This window comes from Sciurus vulgaris, assembly GCF_902686455.1.
Source record: "Sciurus vulgaris genome assembly, chromosome: 3".
Classification (NCBI taxonomy): Eukaryota; Metazoa; Chordata; class Mammalia; order Rodentia; family Sciuridae; genus Sciurus; species Sciurus vulgaris.
The window spans coordinates 157546676-157563931 of record NC_136463.1 but is presented as its reverse complement, the minus strand read 5'-3'; the positions used below and the strand labels follow the sequence as shown (position 1 = coordinate 157563931).

At 36.4% G+C, this 17256-nt stretch overlaps 1 protein-coding gene across 3 annotated transcripts in view; it reads right to left on the bottom strand.

Moving 5' to 3' along the window:
• PARD3B (par-3 family cell polarity regulator beta) overlaps positions 1-17256 on the bottom strand; it is a 1072202-nt gene that overhangs the window by 657535 nt on the left and 397411 nt on the right. For all 3 annotated transcript variants that reach the window (XM_079130568.1, XM_079130566.1, XM_079130567.1), the window contains exon 3: positions 8830-9001. In XM_079130568.1, the coding sequence (XP_078986694.1) occupies positions 8830-9001 (172 nt within the window). The remainder of the gene's footprint in view (positions 1-8829; positions 9002-17256) is intronic.

The following is a 17256-nucleotide window of genomic DNA, read 5'->3' as shown; positions in this document are numbered from 1 at the left end:
TGACACCAGGCCACTCAGCTTGCTGCTATCTATGCCATGTTTTAGTACAAATAGTGCAAAAAGACTTAGAAATGTCACCTTTCCTAACGGTTTTAAGAAATATGAACACTGAAGTAATGGCTTATTTTAGTCAATATTATCTTAAGATACCAAATATTCGTGTTACGATTTTAAATAGGTTGTGGCAGGGCAAAGAGCCTATTTATTTTCCTTGATCACAACGTATTCCACATACATGCATTCAGTTACCATAGCCCAGTCTCCCATATAAACAAAGGAAAAATAAGATGTACCACATAATTTCCTTTCCTCTAATTTTACACACAGGGGAAAATAAAATAAATTAAAAAAAAAAAAAAAAAACATAAAGCCCCAAATTCCTTCCATCTGTAAAGGAGTTTGAGGAGTTTACATAGAGTCTCATATTTACAAAGAACAGTAATTGGAATTTATTTTGGTATTTTAGAAGGTTACCTGTATTTTTCTGATAGCTCTCAAAACTTTCTCATTAAGCAGTGAATAAACAGAATGAGGGCTATTTCTGGGTTCCAGAGGAAGGACACATTGTTTCAGAGATAAACTGACAGGGTGTGGTGGTGCTGTCTGGGAGGTCCTGCTCTTTATCTGGTAAATATTAAAAGAAAGGTAAACAAAAGAGGGAGGGCTTATTTTAAGGCCATTGCTAAGCAAGGGCTGTCACTTTCCTTATCACCTTGGATGTGAGAATGACAGATCAAGCTGCTTCCATATTTTACTTTCATTGGGTCAAACCAAGGTATTGGTTAAAGTTTCAGATAGGGTACAAAAAAGGGAAATAACCAAATGTGTATAGATTGGGGCATAATTCAATCACATGCCTTTATCAATAAAGCAAATGAGAAAATTCTGAGCCAGTCACAAAAGCGTGTCCAACTCTGAGTGACTTGTCCTTAAGATGGATCTTCTGTAAATAATTAAATTAGTGGATTTTTTCTTTGCCTATCTGGGCAGAAAGAAAATAAGAATCACGTGAATGTGCCTACATGTACACTCTGGGGGCAGGGGGCGGGAATTCCAGTGGCTAAACCTTACATTTATGTCAGTGGAAAAGACTACCCTATATTGAATTCTTAGCAAGATTGCTGAAATACAAACTGTGGAAGAAAATCAGGTTGGTTATTATAAATGATTTGTTTAGGGGCAATTAGAAATTTATGAGAAAATATAATATGTTTTATGGCCACAAAGATTTATATATTTAAAAAGATGAGTCATATCATTAACAAATTTTTAATACAGGTAAGAAATTCAAAAGCATGCTATAACAGACATTTTAAACACTGTTAGGTTCCACAAGGGCAATTCTGCTTGGTTTGGCTGGGCTGCCTCATAGCATCTAAAAGCAGGGGGAGAAGAATACTGGGTGCATGCATTGGTTTTTATTTGTTTATTTCTTTGCTTTTTTTTTGTTTTTTTTGTTTTTTGTTTTTTGTTTTATTAAGAGGACAAGCCACGAATAATTTTGTCAGTGGTTCAGGGCAGTATAAGAAGGTGAATATGACAGCATTGCTGAGAATATTTTCGTTACTTAGGGACAAGTCCTCTGCAAACATGGCCTCACAGGCCTTACCATTAAAAGCAATCTGCAAAAGAGGCTTAAAAACCCAGGGGTCTAATATCAAATGAACAGTAGGAAAGGTGACCTTTCATTCTGTTTGTTTATTAGAGAATCTGCAGACTCCATCTCAGTGTGGGTCCAGCATCAGTAAGAGGCCAAAGGGGAGATGGTGAACTCTTGTGTTTTTTTAGAGGTCACATTATCAACTGAGAAAGTACAACTCAAAAAGAACAAGAATGAAAGCTTGCTCTTCAAGTGCTCTCCTACACTTTTTGGTTCTATGTAAATTCCCTCTTGATTTTCTATCAGAGCACAACCGACTTATTATGAATTTAGCTACCAAGTTTAGCCATAAATTTAGCCATATATACTGCACAAGAGAAGGAAACATCAGGTACATTAAAAATTGCATATTAAAAATAGTCGTATTTGGACCTCACTCAAAACAAAAATTACTCCTGTATGGTGAATAGCTTCTAATATTTTTTAGCAGCTGCTTGTCTTTAGACATTGACTCTATTCTCTCAATTAACTAGTATTGTTGGCCCTTTACCACAGTATTAAAAAAATTTAGATATTTAGTGAACACACTAATGCTTCTTCCCCAAAGCAACCTTTCACCTATTCTGAAAACAAAAACTAAAATAAAAACTAAAACAACAATAGCAAAAGAAGAATGGTGCCCAAAATAGGTTAGAAATACTGTCACCTCCTTAGTCCTGATTGAGTTGGCAGAAAGCACCACACATTTTGTTGACTATATGGCTATGACTGATTGATGATAGCCTAGCAAGGTTACCATAGCTAATTACAACATCATTCATCTAAGCCTGCATGGGAAAAAAACACCAGGCTTCCAGGGAAGAAAGAGGAAAAGAAAGAAAAGCTATTCTATAGCTGCTAACTTTTGAATAATTGGCCTCAACAGCAAACAAATAGGATGAAACATAATGACCAAATTATGACTTATGGATTCATCCAAGCAATGACCTCAGTTCCTTGGTAATTTTAACTCTGGGTTTGAAGCCGACAGTGGAGCTTGCAGCAATAAGGAACCCTGCATGTTATGTGCTTTGTAGTCAGAATTCAAAGCCTCCATCAGAAGCACAAACCAATCCTGAGCTTAAGTTCTGCTATGTGTGTGGTGTGAGTGTGTTTGTCTAGGATCAGATGCCAATACTTAAACTCACATTATGGGCACATTATGTAAGCAGCTACTTACACACTGCAGCCTAATTAAAGGAATAAACTTCCTCCTTCTTTATGCTTTCCTGAAGATCACTGCCATAAAGGGATTTGGTTTCCTTAAGAATTGAGAAAAATGTTCCCATATGTTTTCTTTATGCAGTGAGTTATTCAAAATCAGAAAGAAAATGGTTACAATTTCCAACAATAATCTGTGGCTACACAATATTTTCTGAGAACTACTGAAAATAAAGAGGAGGGGACTCAGTGTTTTGAAAATAATTATATTATAACAAACATATAATCATAATTTCCATTTCTGTTTTGAAGAAGCACAAACACAGGAGGAAACAATAAAGCATCTGAGGCACCTTTCAAGTCTCAGAAACAAGAATCACTTTCAAATAGAAAGTAGCTCATCTTCAAAGTTTAACACAAAGAGGAAAATAAAGCTCATACTAGTACAGCTCCAAACTTTAATCAGATTGCTTTACATCTAGGTAACATAGATCATACAAGTGGCAACAGCCAAATTTAAAGTTCTTTTTATCTTGAAACACTATTGAAATTGCATTGCTAAAATAATTATAACTAAAGAAATATTTTCTTGTGCAAGCTTGAACTCAAAATAGCAAATTTCAATCAGGAAGCACTGAGAAAAATTATCAAAAGGCACAAAATAAAACTACTAATTAATTGGACCATGGGAGGGAAACTGACAGGAACATGGAGTTAAATTCAAACTCAGCTTGGTCTTAATGAAATACTCCTGGGATGATCACAGTCCATTGAACAAGAAAGACTTGCTTTATAGATAAGAAAATGTGGCCCAGGGAGAATTGTGGACACAATAGACAGTAGCCTGATGTCCTTGATTCTGAGTTTTCACTTCTGTCGAAATTCAAATATGTCTTATATGTGTCTTAGTTTATTTTTTGTTGGGAAAAAAATATATGGTCCTTATAGAGGCAGGTGAAATGACTTGTCTAGAACACATAACTAGTTCAAATAGTGTCAGGTCTGGGACCAGCTCCATGTCCCTGGCTCTCATGGGACAGGAATTTGGGGCAACCTCAGGCTATGACTTGCAGAATACCTTTGGGGAAACTGAAGATCAGAGTCTACTGATTCAAAACACACCTGAGGACTACCTGGGCAAAGCTTGAGGACTCTCACCCTTCCAAACTTCAAAATAATTGTCCTAGGTATTTTGACTTATTTCCATGTCTGAAAATGTGGAATACCAAATAAAGGTACAGATATCCACATCACGAAAGAATCAAGTAGGGATCCTTCACCTTACTGGTTTTGGTGCGACTGTCCTCCAAACATACAAAGAGCAAATTCATTTTAGGAACTGACAGAAATTAAAAAAAAAAAAAAAAATTAAACATGTCAATTTTCTTGTTTAGGTTCCTTCATTAGCTTTTTTAAAACATATTTTTAGTTGTAGGTGGGCACAATACTATTATTTTATATATTTATTTTTTTTATGTGGTGCTGAGGATCGAACTCAGTGCTCCACACATGCTAGGCAAGCACTTACCACTGAGCCACAACCCCAGTCCTCTTCATTAGCTTTTGATTTTACAACACTTCATATTACCTATTTATTAATTTACACTCTAGCTCAATTCCAAATGGATCTGAGGTACTATTTGGTGACATATATTATTTAGAAGACATGGATCATTGATATCTATAATTAATCTAAAAAAATTTTAATAGTTTGAAAAGACATGTACTAGAAGCCAAAATGTATAGTTTTCTAATTCCAGTTCTTAACCAACTAGTTGTTTAGCACCAGAGCCATGTTGACTTTAAGCTTTAATATGTTCATTTGCAATATAATGTCTGTTGACTAGATGTTTGTTAATCATGAAACTCTATGAAACTGTGCCTTTCTAGATAAGCATTCAATACAATTTCTTCTAAGAGGTGTGTAATTCTTTTGAGCAGAGATGCACTTCTTTGCTATAGAACTCCTAAGAAGCATTGGGATTCTGTTTGTTGCCTGCTCAACAGGCTTCTGCATCCCTCTTTTACCTGCTAGTATAACCAAGCCTATTTTGTCCAGAGTTGAACATGAAAAATTAGAATAGCTCCTAAAACTTGTTAATTAACAAGAATCAAACTTTTGTTGAATCACTGAAATATGCCCTGGTTCCACAGAAGAGAATTGAAAAATCCTTAAATTAGGTGATTTAAAAATGCAAATGGATTCTGTAAATATGACTTTGGTGTTTTCTCCACCATGTATCTTCTTGTAAATAAACTCTTAGGTGAGCAATCTTAGGATATATGGTAAAAGGCATTGGACAGTTTCAGAAAACATAGGATGTCAAAGTGTTAGAATAATTTTCCAGTTAGGACCTAGGATTCAGTCATTTAGCATTACAATAGAAAATCCATTATAAAAGGAATGGTAGGAAATAATTTAGATGAATGAGGTTGGAATTATGTGGTTGCCCACTTGATTTAAAACTCCACCTACCAATTAAAAAAAAATATATATATATCCTATTAACTTAGAGAGCATGAAACCATGAACTCCTTCAGGTTGGTAGAAGATTTCTGATATTCACCTTGTGACCATTTATTGCTGAATGAATAATTGAAAAATATACTTATTGAACACTTATGGTACTATCTTAAATATTTGAACAAGGCTTTACAAACAAGGTCATATTTGAGTTTGGGCTTAAAAGGTGCATTTGAGTTCACCTGATTAAAAAGAATAAAAGAAGTAAAGGGCAAGGCAGGTAAAGGGAACAGCACTTATAAAGGCACAGAGATTTGAAAGTAGTAAATTCAGGGAATGGCAAGTGACTTGTGATGGTTACAGGTCAAGCTGGCCTTGGAAGAGTGACCAGCAGGAAAGGTGGGCAGAAAGCAAGCAGCTAGGCAATGAAAATCCTGTACAAATGAATTTTATGCATAAGTATCCTGTGCATAGGTATTTCATCTTGGAGGTAAAAGGAAGGATGGGAGGGCCAACACCATATAGAAAAGTTGTTAGTTTTTAACAGAATATTGTTGATAGCTATCTTGTGTTGGAAAAGGAGATACAAAATTTTTATTGAACACTAAGTATATTTTGATTTCAAATACCAGTAAAACAGATAATTTTCTGGCAACAGTGTGAACTAGATATAAAAATATGTTGATTCTAATATTTTTAAAAATTCTTTCTCCTTAAGAAGGAAAAACATGTAAGCAGACAATGACTAAAATTTCTTATTTTATTGAATGGGCCTTAATCATGAGAAAACAAGCAAGAATTAGATTCTGCATCTGCTGTTCCAACCTGGGCAAAAGAGCTCAGGGAAAAGAACAAGTTCCAGGGGCCTGTGGGAGCTGAGTAGGGAACAGCAATGAAGGCCTGGGTTCAGTGGCTTGTACTAAATAATCACTCTGTCATGATGAGTTGCTGGTACACAAGTCCTGTCCTCCTCTGCCTGCCCTCCCATTCTGCATCTAAAGGGGACCTCAGTGTAGATCTGACAACCAACCAGGTCATTCCCAGAAAAAGCCATGAACATTGAATCTACTGCCAACCATATCACTCCATCCTGAGACGCCTGGCCTATGACATGTCCTGCCCTGGGTCCAGGAAGAGAAAAACAGAAGAGGTGGACACCAAAGCTGACTGTTTTGCTTTCTTCTTTTGCTTCTCTACCTGAAAACCTGATAAATGTGTGTTTACTATGTTCTCTAAATTCCAGAAATAAAATGTCAATCTGCTATACCATGAGGGTGGAGAAGGAATAATTTTTTTAAAAAATTATATCACTTATCCCTGTCCAAATTCCTCAAGTCAGTTTAGAGAAACCATCTACATTGGCTTGCTAATGAGTTTGGACATGGTTTTCGGGCAATAGGAAACCACTGAAGGGTGCTTAAGCAGAGGAGTACATAATCAGATCTGTGATTTAGAAAGGTAACCTGGCAACAGCAGGGACTGAAGAAGGCAGGCACTGTAAAGGGAGAGGTCCAACTGAGGCCCTGCAAAGATGTAACAGATGATGAAGCTCTAGCCTACCACCCTGGCTATGGACAAGCAAGCTAAGCAGCACAGAAGTGAGGATGGTAGAGGAAAAGGGAGGAGCTGGAGAGGATCAAGGTTTTGGGTCAAAAGGCTGGAAGACAACAATTAATCGCCCCAAAGTGAGTGTTAGCTAATCTCATCATGTAATCTGTTATTAAGCAAAATTGGGTTTGTGAGCCACGAAGTTTAGTTAGACTTTTCAGGATTTAGTATATATTCACAAAGTAAATTCCAGGAAAGTTATATCAATTTATTATTTTATGAGTAGCATCTCAAAGGCAGTACAGTAAAGTGGTTCCTGAACCCTGGAGCCATCAAGGGTTCAAATCCTGACTCAGTCACCTAATAGCTGTGTAAACAACAAAATCTCACTAGGTGTCATGGGACTGAATGAGTTATTCAGAGTAGTGTTTAGGTTCCTCAGAGCACTACCTTCAGCTCACTGCCTGACATGTGGTTCCCCATTTAGTATTATCCCTTCTTACACTCAGTGTGGAAGAAAGAGAAAGCCTGCTTTTCCAAAGAAGGGGAACCTCAGCTCACTTTTCTTCTTGCACTCAGCATTACTATGTTGCTCAGGTGGTCCTACCCAAGAAATGCAAAAGAGCTAAGGGAAAACAAAACATTTTCCCCTGCAAAAACTTATAAGAGAAAGGTAAAAACAAGTTCCCAGGCACAGGGGGTACTCTGAGGTGCAGACTTTTGAAGCCCATAGCACTTGTTTATAAATAGTGCATTAAAACAAGCAAGAACAATTTTCTTCTTTCGTCTTCCCTTACTGCCTAATTTTCCTCTCATATCTTTTGCATAATGGATAAAAAGACATCCATTATGCAAATAAATGATGGGGCTCCAAGGTTGCTGAAGCCAAGAGCCTGGCTCCAGAGGAAGAGAAGCTGCCACCAAGCCCTTGGACACCCACATCCCAGCAGGCGGCTTCACTAGCTGGGTTTCCAAAAGATGGAGAAAATCATGAAGACCATAGGTCGTTAATTTCCATTTGATTTGTTTTAAAAAGGACATTACAGATGTGTTTCAGAAAATCCAGACACAATTTAGTTATTCAGTGTTTGTATATAAAATCAACTTAATAGTACACATTTTCTTTCAAACAGGGAAAGCAAGTCCTATGTACGGTTTTTGCAATCTTAAGGATATGCTGTGCTTTCAAAAGAGTTAAGAATTCTTTTCTCAACATAGGAAATGCCTGTCCTTCCAGTTTGAAGAGTTAAACTTTGGTAGATGCATTGAACATCCTCACACTGGTGTGCACACATTCAACAGGAATACAAATTATGTACCAAGATACTGGTGGGTTTTCAAAAACTTCATGCTGTTAAGCTGATCTAAACTTCTAAGAAATATCACCAAAAACAGATTTTTTTTCCTTTTAGAGTTGTAAATTGACAAAACTTTATAAGAATGTCTATTTTCTCTTTCTATAAACACCTTCAAAACAAATATCATGAAAAAGAATTCTGAACAAAATCACCAGATGAATTGTTCTTGTTTGAATAAAGCAGCAGGAAAGAATTTCAAAACTAACTTCGAAATATTTTCCCCAGAGTCTGAGATATATATTAGAAGAAAAAGAAGGTGGCTAAGAAAGAAACTGACCTTTATTTCTAGTATGGATTCCTTGGTAACCCTTAGCTCTTCCAAATACTTTTTTTCAGCAACTTTTTTATGTGCTCCTCAGAGGATACAGTCAACCTCATCATTTACAGTCTGACTCCCCCCCGATATTTCTTCAAGGGCATGCAATTCAGATTCACCTTCAGTTCAAGAAAAAAAAAAAAAAAAAATTGCATCTACTTACCTGAGCACCAGCAGCTGCAAAGAGGTATATTAAAAAAAAAAAAAATTCAGAGAAAAGACAAACCCAGTTTTTTTTTTTAAGAAAAAAATATTAACAGGATAAAAGCCAAAGATTCAGCAACACAGTAAATAACATGTATTTTCAACCAGGTGAAAAGCATACCACTAAAAATACACATACCTAATTTCAGAGCAGAAGGGGTTACTTCAATTTCCCCACCAATTGGTTTAAACGCAGCCAGTTGGGCAGCCACTTCTGTCTCAAAAGCATCTGGGCTCTGCCGATCTGCAGGGTTTCCGCTGGGGCTCTCAATCTTGTGGAGAGGTTCTTGTTCGTCAAACACAGCAATCAGCTACAAACAAGTCCAACAACACTAATTACTTTGTAGGACACGCATATCTAAGGGACACTGTATCTAGCTGATTGTGATCTTTATTTGATTTTAAAGAAAATGGCCTCTTCAGACTTGAAACTTTAATGTTACTGTACCACAACTCTTAATTCTTCAATAATATTATGTCGATAAACACCATAGCCAGGACATAATGAATGGTTTGTTCCTTTGTTTATTTTGTCTATTCCTAAAATAGAGCCAATTTCAGCTAACTCTCTTAAAGCAATGAAATGGCTGCCTCCTTCCCTTACCACTTTTCTCTAATATACCTAAAAAGACTTCATTATCTATTTCAAGAGCATTCCCTGAAATGAAAGTCAAATCTACAAAAGTTGAACAATGGGTTTATGTGGTATCAATGAACATTCAGACTCAAAGTCTAAGACATTTTACAAAATCCCAAATTATATCTGTACTACAAGACACAATTAAACCCATACATACTTAGACTGTGTGTATATTTATAATTTGTATTTATCTTATACATGCAGATACCCAATTTTTTACATGCTTTTTCATATTATTCTTTTCTTTCATGATGGACTCTATGCGGACTAGTTTAACTTCAATGGATGCTAAGTGCAATGAGACTAAACACCATCATTTTTAACCCAATCATACCCATTTTCCTCTTAATTTTATTTCATATAAGAGAATGCTTATCATTAATACAAAAACTTGAAATGTCTTCTCCAAGTCATTTTTCATTAAAATAAGAGCAACATATTTTTAAATTTGTACTAGTCATGCAGACAATAAGGGCCATTCCACGGAAGACTGCATTGTTGGCCCAACAGATACCCCACCAGAGAGGGACTTCCTGTGTTCCTCTGTAACGATGCAGAAAGTCCAGCACAAGTTCAGGAGGCAGCTGAGGGATTGCCACTGTCAATTTAATGAAGTTACAGCATGCGTCAATGTGAAAACTGCTGGTAATCTTTCAATATTTTCATTCATTCAATAAACAAACTTACTTATGATTCAAACATTTATTCAGGAAAGGCGCTTAAAGCCCCATTCATAGGGGAACCTTTTTGGCAGTAGTATTAATAATGCAAGTGTGGGGGTAACCAATCAAAACATCATAAATTCCAACTTCAGTCTTTCAAAAGAAATGAATACAATTAGGGATATGTAAATTGGCTATTCAAAAATAATTTTCATAATTGACTACTCATTTCCAGGATGGAGACTTCTTTAATTGGAGAATCCAACAATCCTCTCACCACAGAAAAGAAACACTTGCTCCCAGGGCATTATTTTTAATTCTTGAAATTGAGCACAAGCATTTTCTATTTTTAATTGCTAGCACTGATGAACTGATTTAAGATAAGACTCAAATGGATTAATAATGAAAGATTATTCTAGTATAAAATAATCAGTGGAACTATATCTTTCTAATCATCTGGCCAAAATGAAGAGTTTAACACATTAAACTCTGAAAAGGAAAATAAAATCAATTTTTAAAAAGTATGGTGGAATTGCTATTTTCCTCACTATTTCTATGCCATAATTATAACTTCAATATTGCATACTGGTGAATTCTAACACATATTAACGATGTTTATTTCAATGTACAATCAACTAGGCAGTGGTAAATTATATTGGTACTGTGAACTGTTTGCTTAAGAATGTCAAACTTTTTTCTTTTGCTATATCCTTAACTCTCAGGACAATCCATGCACTTTAAATATTAAGGAAAAAATAAACAGAATATCAATCAGAAGTATAACACACAAACCTAAGATTGTTAACTCATAAGATAGATCATAACTTATACATTTCCTTCTAATGATACTTCACTGTTTTCCACACATCATATTCACACAAGATTATAGCGTATTTAGTAACCACAGTATACCTATTGGTCAAATGGGAGAACATAGTACTTTGGAGATTTTGTTTCCCAAGGACATAGCAATACAATCAAGTTTTTTTGTTTTGTTTTGTTTTTGTTTTGTTTTTTAATTTCCAATCCGGGGTTTCAGATCACAGTGTGACCTTTTTCAAAACCAATAAGAAAAAAAAAAAAAAAAAAAAAAAGCCTATAAAAAGAGTCACCACTCTGTAGAATACTTTTATTTTGTTCATGAAAGCCCTAAATAATGTGAACTTCACTTTTTGGTAATACATGACTCTTCTTGAAGATAGTAACAGACATTTGGGTATTCCCCAATTTCATATTCTTTTTAATCAGTTATGTAACCTGTTTCCCATTCCCATGATTGCTAGGAATTTGTTCAGCCAAACAAATTTCTGAATGAAATTTGAATGAATGAAATTTCTGAATGAAAGAAAGTCTTGACTTCTAGAAAAAATGAGAACCAGTTTCTGAATCTGTAGTGCCCATCCAAATCACTGTCTCTAGGTGCTGACTGAGAGACTCTCTCCATCTGGTCTTCATCTCAACATCTACAATGCACATAGACTTGATTCCAGGCTGAAAATCAATTTAAATCACATGTTGTAGGTTCTTGTTAACTAAATTACTTCATTCATCAGAACACCTACCTTACTGAGTAGCAGTGTTCCCAGAAGACAGTGCTTCAGAGATGCAGTGATTAGCATAAGCTGTCCTCTGGTCCCTCAACAGAAGGCGTACTGGTTTCTAGAGCATCCAGGGCATGAACATGGCCTAGTCCACCTGCTTTTAAACCTATTCACACATTAATGTCAAGGTTTCACCTAGAGTAAACCTCTGTAGCTTGTGGAAGAATTTTGAGACATCTTAGGAGCTGTAGTAACCTAAATTCCATGCAAATGCAAACAGGCAATGCTTGATTTGGATGCCTTCTGTTCTGTACTTTCTTTTCTTGTCTTTCAGGACCTCACACTCCCCTGTATTGCTCTTTAACTTTTGGGGCTTTATTAAGTTTCCTTTTGCTTATTTCTCTTCATTTCCCAGATTGTGCTTCCAAAAATGCTAACGAGTCAATTTCCTAATCTCTCAAAAACTGAACAGTTGATCTTCCAAAGTTTCCCATAGTCTTTTATATTCTTCCAATTTGCTCAGGCCAAAACCTGGTGGTAATCCTTCATCTCTTTCCTTTTTCTCGTTCTGTCTCTGGTACCCCATGACACATCTGACATCTCAAAAATAATCAGATTTTGACCACTTCTCACCACCTCCACTGTCACCACTTTGGACCCAGCTACCATAATCTTTCCCATGTGCAACAACCTCTTGACTGGTCTCATTTCTGCCTAAGCTTCTTTCCCTCAATAAAGGGAAAACTCAAACCAGTAGCCAGAATGATGTTGCTAAAACATAAGTCAGATCATGTCTCCTCTGACCAGATCCACCTCACCTGGAGAGAAGACTGTCTTTGCACTGACCTATAAGGTCTTTGGCTCCCCATTATTTTTCTGACTTTGCCCTCTGATTATTCTCCCCTAAGCTCTCAGGACTCCATTCATCTGTACTATCATCTTCATTCTTACCATGGTGTCTTTATATTTTCTGTTTTCCCCACCTGGTTTTCTACCAGATACCTACATTTTATTTTTTGTTTCCTGTGGTGCTCAGGATTGAAGACAGGATCTCACCCATGCTTGGCAAGTGCTCTACCACTGAGCTACCTCTCCAGCCTGGAAAGGTCAACAATTCAAAGATCAAAAAGAAGTAAAATCATTTTGTATAACTTAAGACATCCGTGACTCTGAATAACAGATAGGATTGAAAGAGTGATGTGTGCAATTTCACACCACCATACCTGCTCAAGGACTCAGACCTGTTTTTATATTTGAATAGTAAGGCTAATATGATCAACATTAACTAATGAGCTGTGTGTATGTGTACATGTTTGTGTTTTGTGAGGGCTGAGGAGGGGTGGGAGTAGAATACTAATTTCCTTGATAACATCCCTAACAAGCCCAAAAGCTTAGCACAGAGCCTGGTACACAATGGAAGGCCAAATTTAATTTATTTTCCTACCCTACTGATCATTCCCTGGCTTCCAGAGTAGTCCCACTTGACTTGTTTATCCCTATTCTGCTTTGACTTTGTTGTTTCTCTTTAATCTCTTCATCACAGCATTGACAGAGGAACACAGAAAGTACCAAGATCAAACACATCAAATAGGTAATTTTGATTCTTTTTTTGGTCTCACTTTTCATCCCGGGAGAACACACAACCCTTGGTCATGCAGTTCTACTCTTTCACGGTCTCTCCTGTGCCAACCATAACTTGAAGCACAGTACCAAGGCCTGTAGCTTCTGTGTTAACAACTAAATATTTTAACAATAAATGCCACCACATGCATTTATTACCAAGTTCCTCAATATTCATGGTGCGGTTTATTCTGTTGTCAACTTGGAGCATTCTGTCATTTTTATAGCCTGAGATTTTATAATCTGATGCTATTATCCTTAGCCTATGTAGAGAATAAAAAAGAGCCATCCAAATGCTCATACAGCATAATAAACTACATTTATAAAAGCATTTTATTAGTAATTATACTGAGAAATATGTGGTTCCTTTTTAATTACATGTCAAGTGAACTAATGAACTAATACAAAGAAAGGCTTCTTTGCTGTACTGAGTTCCTTGGGTTAAACTGTTGAACTTAACAATGTATTGCTATTTTTTGCTGTTTTCTACATATTCCATGTTACCACTATCAAGTAAAATTAAAAGACAAAGAAAAAAAATCCCACAAAGCAAAATTGGAATCATTTGTCTCAAATCTTAATAAACACAATTAAATCTAAGTAAGACTGTGAAATTACAACAATTTCACAAGTAGAGGAAACCACATTATCACCTTTGAGAGGGATTGAAGCAATGCAGAATTTCATTTAAATGTATGCATCTGCTTGTAACTAAATAACAATTGGCTATGAGAACTAATTTATGCCACCTTAAACAAAGGTTTCAAAGTAGGTTCTTTTCCTTCATAGGATGTTGACAGCAAGCTAAAAACATTTAATCGGGTCCTTCAAATTGGCAGTCCCCCATCAGCATCTTCATCAGATGTCAGCATCAGAGCTAGCATCCAAGGAGTAAGCACACAGCGGCTGATTCTTAGACACTTCAATGGTTATTCAGTAAATGGGGTAAATCTATTTTCCTTGCCTCCTCAAACTGAAACATTGCAATAGGCGTCTCTATAAACTTTGCAGCTTTAAGCTTCATTCTAAAGAAAGTAACACGATTTATTCAACTGTAATAAGAACCCTATTTATCCTTATCACTTTTTAAAGAGGCATTCACGTAAATTGCCCCATAACAAGGAAAACTATGCCTATTAAAAAACCACCCATATTTCAGTACCAGATACGTTTACCTTCTTTAAGTATGCAGTCAGTTGCTAGTATGTCAGGTATACATTAAACACATGTTACATGGAATTATAGTTTTCCTCTGACTTGAATTAAAAATTTAAAAGGATACAAAACCACTTGACTAGTCTGAGAAAATCTTGAATTTATTTTTGCTTTTAAAATTAAATTTTAAAAATTAAATTTTAAAATTCTTTTAATTTCTTTGTTGACGACTCCTCACCATCTATTAGGCCACACTCACATTAGGTAAACTCATATTTACTCTCTGCAGGAGAAGCCTACGAAGCCCTTTCCTCTGTGCCCTTGACCACCCACAGCACTGGTGAGACAAAGGATTCCCAGGGAGGTCAGGTGGCAGTCAAGAAAGCCCTAATCTTCGGGGTAGCTGGAAGAGGGGGTTGCCATGGGAAAAACACACAGCCATGGGAACCAGGACAAGCTTCAAGCGTCGATGGGATAACACAAATGTCAGAAATTTTAAAACTCAATATACCTGCCTTGTCAATAATAATATTCCCGCTGCCCCTGAATTGCATATATTAAAAAATAACAAGACACACAAGAAAACTGAAGATAAAATACTTGGATTAAGTAGGATAGAAAATTCTCAAAGATGATCCCAATCCACTGGGTGGCTTCACTTGCCATTTACCTAGCATATTGGTAGATAGGTCCTCAATTTTATCCAATCTCAAAGGTTTTGAATGTCTCAGGGAGGTGTATGTTATTGGAAATTGAGACACAACCCAAGTTTGGGTGTTTAAAATGCATGGACACATACACACACAAATGGCTTTTCTTCAAATTGTTCTCAACTAAATCACATACATCTTACCAGCATTTTAAAAATAATGTTATATCTGAAACAAGTATATCTGATGCTAGAAGACACTAAATAGTATGTAAAAAATATTTTATAAATTATAAAGCACCACACTACATTCACCACATCCATATTTGATATTGTTTAACTGGTTCAGTTTTATTTTCCATAGTTCCCTACCATAACTATTTTCTAACCAAAACGAAAGCTGAAACTGTCTCAAAAACATACTTGTTGGCAACGTCTCAGCCAAGGCTCAGCGCGGCCACAGTCATCCAGGGTCAAGTCACTGAATCTTGGCAGGCAGGAACTCTGTGGTACCTAGGGCTGATGTCTCTCTGCAATCAAATGTGGGGTTCCCTTTAGCCAGGTCATTTCACCTTCAAGAGTACAGCAAGGTCCTGGATTCACATCTGCTTCCTTTCTTTCTTTCTTTCTTTTCCCCCTCTCACATTCAACGACATTGCTATTACCAAGTAGTCTTTCCATACAGAGATTTGAACATGGTCTTGGTCAGCTTCAAGTCTTCATCAAACTCTCTCAAGGTTCAAGACTCCAAACCCCTTCACTGGGTTGCCTGGTTTTCCTACGAGACCATATCCAGGACTCTATCATCACAGTCACATAGCATGGGGGGTCTTTGATTCACCTGCCTTTATCTCTATGTAAACTGTCAACTAGTTGAAACCATGGGTCATATCACTGAAATATATTTAATACTTCCATAGCCCTTATTATGGGTTAGGCATTGTTCTATGTGCTCACATACATTATTTCACATTCATCAGAAATCCTATGAGAAAAGCATTATTATCCTCAATTTATAGACTAGAGAACTAAAATATGACTGACTTTATATTCTCATCTTCTGGCATCACTTGGTACATGGAAAAAAAAATCCCTCAGGTAAATAAGCAACCTAAATTCTCTGCTATACCCAAGAGGGGGAGTCAAGACTGTGTTAGAAGGAGGTCTACACTTTATGTTGATACCCTCTGTCCTGGTTTTCCATTCAATTAGAGAAGGTCACTCGGTAACAATGTATATTCCTGTGAAACCATGTATACACAGCAAAAAAGCCTATCCATCCTTGAGTTTTGATTGGAAATTGCATTTTATAATTTCTCCATCTGAAATCTACTTAGTCTCTTATGATGCCAATTCTGTTTCCTGGTAGACTACATTTTTTTGATTTTCTTCCGAGGAAACCTTTAGAAATTGTAAAATTAATTTGTGCATTCACATACCTAGTTTTGAAACAAACACAACTGTACAGTGTTCTCCATGACATCTGATTGTTAGAAGAACCCTGCTTATTTGCACTAATGACTGCAATCCAGGGTGTATTGCTTAATTTTGTGGATTAATGAGTAAGCAATCAAATGTGATTTTAAGTCATGAATATAACAAACATACTATTCATTTATTTTGACAAGTATTTTAATTTATGAGACTTGGCTACAAATAGAGCAATCTATTTTATAAAAGAAAAAAGAAAGCTCTCTGCTTTTAAGACAACCCAACAGCTCTCAGATAATAAACCTCTGCAGAGAATGATGACAAATACCACCTTCTAAAGAAAAAGAATTGATAGCCTGATAGAAAAAACAATGAAATCCTACTGTATCATTAACAATTTCAGAGAGATGTATTTTGCATGCATCTGCATTGTATAATATCTTCAGGGTTTGCAAGCCATATAGAATAGTCAAAAGTAGGCCTGAGGCAGGTGCCATGGGTATACCTATCCTCTGGACTGTCATCCTGGTAACTTAACGCACAATTTTTGGAAGTCAGTTTCCTATGTGCCTGAAGTGGCCCCATGTTTCAAGCTAGAGATCCTTCAAGGCCAGGTAAAACAGTGACTGGTCTCAAAATACAGGGAAGGTCACAACTCCCTGAAATCTTGCTGGTGATTAATTGGTACTACATTTTATCAGATTAGTTAGGGAACAGACTCTTTAGCACAGATACATTTAGCAAATTGGCCTGAGCACTGGCTGATTGACCTCATGACAGGTCCAACGATGTTCTACCTTCTCCAGCATTTCATGACAGCTGAGCAACTGGTGGAGATTATGAAAAGGTCAGCATGCAGCCTGATTGA